At 57.4% G+C, this 6,000-nt stretch overlaps 1 protein-coding gene across 1 annotated transcript in view; it reads right to left on the bottom strand.

Moving 5' to 3' along the window:
• The window catches only part of LOC120876035 (beta-galactosidase-1-like protein 2), a 36,495-nt gene that overhangs the window by 8,283 nt on the left and 22,212 nt on the right, over window positions 1–6,000 (bottom strand). Inside the window, exons 9-11 of the mRNA XM_040257755.1 lie at window positions 5,900–5,981; window positions 5,035–5,099; window positions 422–506 (exon numbers count right to left, since the gene is read on the bottom strand). Of these exons, the coding sequence (XP_040113689.1) occupies window positions 422–506; window positions 5,035–5,099; window positions 5,900–5,981 (232 nt within the window). The remainder of the gene's footprint in view (window positions 1–421; window positions 507–5,034; window positions 5,100–5,899; window positions 5,982–6,000) is intronic.

Here is a 6,000-nt window from a genome sequence, read left to right as displayed (position 1 = left end):
ATACACAGACACACAGACAGACACACAGACACACACAGAGACACACAGACAGACACACAGAGACAAAGAGACACACAGGCACACACACAGGCACACAGACAGACACACAGACACAGAGACAGACAGACACACAGAGACACACAGAGACAGACACACAGGCACACACAGAGACAGACACACAGAGACAGACAGACACACAGGCACACACAGAGATACACAGAGACAGACACACAGACACACAGAGACAGACACACAGACACACACACAGAGACACACAAAGACACAGACACTGGTGCTGCCCACGGGGCCGCTCGCCCCGTCAGCCTCAGGGACCCTAATCAGCGGGCAGGAGGCAGGCCAGTGCCCTGGAGTCGTGCCAACACCCCCCCTCAGAGACAAACAGGGGCAACATGCGACTCACTGTGCAAGTCCAGAGTGTTTCGAAAAGAGCCCCATCCGTCCAGAGACCTGGCGGTGTACACCATCATCATGACCGGGCCAGGGCCCTGCAGAGGCAGAGAGTGCACGCATTCGAGCCGGCCGTCACCCGGGCCGCCTCACCCGCGCACATCCTCACGGCCCCTGACTGCTCTCACAGCGCACGGCCAGCCTGGCCTGCCTCTCATGGTCTCACTGTTCCGGCTTTGGAGAAATCTCTTCATCCCCCGGACCCACCCCAGGAGAGGTCTCGTAGGGAAGCACCCGACCCAGAGAAGGCACTGAAGATGTCGAGAACCAACTGCCAACAATGCAAGCCCACAGAATCCCACACAATCCCCGGCTCCTGCTTCACCCTCGGCCCAGCCCGGGCCAGCCCGAGGCCCTCCACCGCCCCAGCCCAAGCCACCCTGAGGCCCGAGGCCCTCAATCATCCCAGCCCGAGCCAGCCCAAGCCAGCCCGAGGCCCGAGCCACCCCGAGGCCCTCCAGCGTCCCAGCCCAAGCCATCCCGAGCCATCCCGAGGCCCAAGGCCCTCCACTGTCTCAATCTGAGCCATCCCGAGGCCCTCCATCGCCCCAGCCCTGAGCCATCCCGAGGCCTGAGGCCTTCCAGCACCCCATCCCGAGCCATTCTGAGGCCTTCCAGCGTCCCAGCCTGAGCCGGCCTGAGGCCCTCCTCCGTCCCAGGCCTTCAGGACCTACGAGCTCCGCATTCAGGCTCACACACTCCACAGGTAAAGTCAATGCTGCTCCTTCCAGCTCTGAAAGTTAATGCAGCCTTGGAATGTCTGCTCTCAGCGTGGGGACCCTTGCCCCCAGCCACCCGCAGCATTCACATTCCTGCCTAAGCTGATAAATGTTTCAAAGAAAGTAAGACAAAAATAAGTAAACTAACAAAACCACTGCCAACCTTGTGCAGCACAAAATCACGTGACCTTTTCATTCATTTCTGCCTGGCATCCTGTACTTCAACATTTTAAAAATATTCTACTGAATTCCAAAGATAATGTGCTCACTCCTTTAAGTCTGAGTCAAGCTTCCCAGGTGGCGCTAGAGGAAAAGAACCCACCTGCCAGTGCTGGAGACACAAAAGTCATGGGTTCGATCCCTGGGTCAGGAGGACCCATTGGAGGAGGGCATGGCAACCCACTCCAGTGTTCTTGCCTGGAGAACCCCACGGACAGAGGAGCCGAGTTGGGCATGGCTGAGCAAACGCACACAGATGGAAGCTGTGCGTCTCAAGTCCCTGCAGCTTCCTCCCCCAGCCCCACAGGACCCCCACACTCCAGGCCCTCACGACGGGAAGAGCGCTCCGGCCGCCACCCCACCCTCGGGCGGGCACTGACCCCTGCAGACACCCTGCCTTTGCAGGTGATGGCGAGTTCACCACGAGGCAGTATATTCCATTTCTGGAGAATTCAGATTGCGAGAAAGTACAACCCCTACATACAGCCAATAAAGGTTCTATTATTCCTGTACCCACTGAAATTAATTCTGTTCCCTAGTACCCGAAAGAATTTCCCCTTTTCCGTGAAAATGCTCCAAAATTTTGAAGATGCCACCAAATGAATCTTCCCTTAATGTGAGATTCACTCCCAATTCCTTCTCTTTTTTTTTTTTCCAGTAGGAACATCTATATCACATTCTTTCAACAAACTTCGATTGAGCGATTCAGTGCTGTTTGTCCCTGGCATCAGGTGTGCGTCCGAGACCTCGCTGGCCCTGTCGGTGTTTGTGCCCTTCCTCCAGCTTCGGCCCAGCTTCGGCCCGCTTCCCTGGCGCCCTGCGGCTGCCGGCAGCCACTTTGCGGCCGCTGTGGGAGTCTGCAGCTTCCTGCCGGGACGCCGCCTGGAAGTGGCGCCACGGTCGTTATGCATCTCTCACTGTCTGGCGCGGTCCAGGCTCATCCATGCGGCCGCAAATGAGAGATTTCCTCGTTTTTAAAAGCTCGAGACACGAATCACACTCTCTTCACCGTTCATCCCGCCTCATGCACGGGGGCTGCTTGCACACCTCGGCTGCAGTGAGGCCTGGCGCTGTGAACAGGCAGCACACCCCTCTTCAGGGCGATAACTGGTTCCGCCCTGAACACCTGCATCAGAGGTGGTTCTGCTCCCCCTCAAACCCCACACGGACTTCCACGGCGGCTTTGAAGAGCTGCTTCTTTGCTACAGCCTAGCAGGTCTTAGGGGCACAGTCCCCGTGAGCCTTCAGAGCTGGGTGTTCGAGAGCCCACTGTGCAGGTAGGAGTCCAGGAGTTTGGCATCAGGGCTGGCAAAGGCTGAGCGGGGGGCTGCCTCTGGTGGCACAGCACTGTGTCAGGGTGGAGTTCCTGGCAAGAGCGCGGCTCAGCCTTTCCAAACCACGCTGATGGACGTTCTCATTCTTCCGCCCTGACCCTCTCCTCACTGGAGGAGTTCAGAGGGCAGATGGTATAAAACAGGGAAAGAGCACGGAATCTGGAGGCAGAAGGACTGCATTAGAACCTGGGTTATTCTGTTACATGGCTGACCACAGATGATCTCAAAGCCGGAATTCTACCTTTCTGAATCATGGTTTCCTCACAGGCAAGATAAGGATAGGACCAATAGCTTCTTACATGGGAATGTAAGAAACAAACATTAAAACTGGGGGGGGGGGTATGTAAACTAAAACTTGTATATATAAATATTATCACAGAATGTTTTCTCAGCTTGTGTTACAAGCTTTCTCCATAGTTGACTTGTTTACCACCTGTCTCTTACCACTAAAATACAAGTTCCCAAAGTGGTGATTCTGTAGGGTTCCTTCCCTGCTTTGCCCACAATACCCTGACAGACAAACGCCTAACTGCCCACCTGCTGCCCTTGTTCAGTCGCTGAGTCATGTCCGACTCTTTTCTGACTGCATAGGCTATGATCTCACCAGGGGTCTCCAGGCAAGAAACTGGAGCGGGGGGCCATTTCCCTCTCCAGGGGAACTTCCCGACCCAGGGATCAAACCCTCAGCTTCTCCGAGGCAGGTAGATTCTTTACCATAAGCCACCTGGGAAGCCCAGCTGGCACACAGAAAGAAAGAAAGTGGAGTTGCTCGGCCATGTCCAACTCTTTGCGGCCCCATGGACTGTAGCCCACCAGGCTCCTCCATCCCTGGGATTCTCCAGCAAGAGTACTGGAGTGGGGTGCCATTTCCTTCTCCAGGGGAACTTCCCGACCCAGGGATCGAACCTGGATCTTCCGCTTTGCAGGCAGACGCTTTAGCATCTGAGCCCCCAGGGAAGCCCCAACCACAGGGAAGAACTGGCACAGAGCAAGTGCTGAAAACACTTACTGGCTGGTTTAATGGATAAATGGACTCAGCTTTAGGACTTTATTAATTATAGTGAGGATGATCATTTTCAACTCCTGAATCCACACTTACTGTCCCATATTGTTCCTCCACCACCACCACCACCATCACCATCACCACCATCATATTCTGAGTGTCTGCTCTGCCCCAAGAGTTACATTCCCTCTCCATATTTTCTCAGGATGCACTGACCCCAGTCCTTGCAAATCTCTGTACTGCTTATACCATTTCCGTTGTACCAGGGACCAACAGCCCTTGGTGTTGGTCCAGTTGTTAAATGGCTGGATACTCAGCACTTTGTATCTTTGCATTCTTCTCTAAATGTTAGTTGTATCTTAGACTGAAAAAGGACAGAATCGGGGAGCTAACTATTTTTTTAGAATTCCAGGCCCTGTCTTGTCTTGATGGAAATTAGGAGAGTGCTCCCTTCCTTCTAATACGGCAGAGCTCAGACAGGCGCAGAGTGAAGCATTCAGCCACTGATTTCTTTTGGTGGGAGAGATTTGTGTAGCCTCTGATTCCCCCTAATGCTTCTATTGGAACCGGCACTTCCTACTGAGTTCTGTTTATTTTTCGGCACTTCCTACTGAGTTCTGTTTATTTTTGTTTCTTGTCTTTCTCATTGGACCACGGGTAAATGTGAATGAGGCTATTCATTCAAAAGGTAAAAACTTTTGCAAACGGACTTTAGGTCCACTTTGGTTTGGAAATCTCAATAAAGGTGGAATGTTACCCATATTATCAGGCAGACTGCTATGGCAAAAAGTGACATCTGCTTAGCAAACTGCAGCTGGAATGGAGAACAATGAGTGGTGTATAAACCCCTAGCGAGTGTCACGGCTTCTCGTGTGCAGGGTATCCTGAAACCAGAGGCTGTTCGCAGAGCCAGAAGCTCAGGCTATGGAGCCATGACCTGGGGCCCCAGCTGGTTCCTAGTGTTGCTCCCAAACTGGCGGGGGGTGGGTGTGGGGTAGGGGGGTGGAGAGGGCATAGCGCCCGGACTGAGGGGGGAGCGGAGCCCCGCCGTTAGCGAGGACACTCAGTGCTGCGGTGCTCGCTGTGCCATCCTGAACCCTCCTCCGGGCTGTGGGCCAGGCCCTGTGGGCACTTGGATGCAATTGCACCTGAAACCACAAGAGCAGGCATCTCCAGCGTGTAGCCGATCCAAGTTTTACCTGAGCGAGTCAGAGCTGAGAAGTTCCTGAACATGTGAGCCAAGCCCTCACCTGAGGAAGGAAGACACCCCGCGCCTCTGAGCTGTCCTCACCTGAACCGAGGAGAGGCGTTCGTAGGTCTCCTGCCTTATGCTCTTCATGTGGAGGGTGGCGAACACTGTGGAGGGGAGGGGAGCCGAGACGGGGTCAGCCGCGGGCGGGGCGCCGCCGCCCGCCGCCCGCAGACACCGCGCGCTGCCCGCAGGCTCCGGTGACGACGTGGCCGCGCGTGTCCACGCGGGCTCGAGCAGCACCGCTCAGGCACACCGCAGCCCTGCTCAGCCTCCGCTGCGAGTTACCCGGAGGACAAGCAGGGCGGAGTCACCCGGTGCTCGCGGATAAAGCGCCCGCAGAGGAAGCCGAGCCCGGGGCGCGGCGGCCGGAGACCTCGGGCCTCACTCCGGGCCCCCCGGGCCCAGCGCGGGACGCTCCGTCTCTGCCACCGCGAGGTGGGCGCCGCCACCGCGCCGGGGAAGCGCGGGCGGAGGGCAGGGCCCGGGCCAGGCCGGCGAGGGAAGCCCGCAGCGCCGCTCTCCAGCTCGTTCGCGTGGCCCTTGCTCCGGCCTGGGCGCCCACCCGTGTTTCCCCCTGTAACTCTCCCGCACGTTTCCTCGTGGCTGTTATGCCCGGACTCTTCGCCCCACGCGCGCCCAGGGCGGGTCTAGGGCAGGACTTTCTCTGGACCCCTGCTCTCTCCCGGGGATTCCGGCCTGGCCTGGGGCAGCGGCAGAGGTGCCTCCGCTGCGCCCCGGGGCCGGAGGCCAGCAGGGAGACCCGGGGCTGCGAGGGGGCCCCTGGGTCCTCATCTCGGGGCCACGGGCGCCTGGACACGGCCCGGCCCAGAAAATGGGGAAACAGAGCCTCAGACAGACCCTCAGGCTCAGCGGCGGCGGAGGCGGGCAAAGCCGCCGTGCATACCGGCAGGTGTGTGTCCCTTCGGGAGGCCCTGGCCCGTGTCCGCCGTCATGAGCATCGTCTTGATCCCTCTGCCCAGCAGCGCCTGTGGGACAGTCGGGAAG

This window comes from Oryx dammah, unplaced genomic scaffold (genome assembly GCF_014754425.2).
Source record: "Oryx dammah isolate SB20612 unplaced genomic scaffold, SCBI_Odam_1.1 HiC_scaffold_17, whole genome shotgun sequence".
NCBI lineage: Eukaryota > Metazoa > Chordata > Mammalia > Artiodactyla > Bovidae > Oryx > Oryx dammah.
The sequence above is the reverse complement of the archived record's forward strand: the minus strand, read 5'-3'. Positions and strand labels throughout refer to the sequence as shown.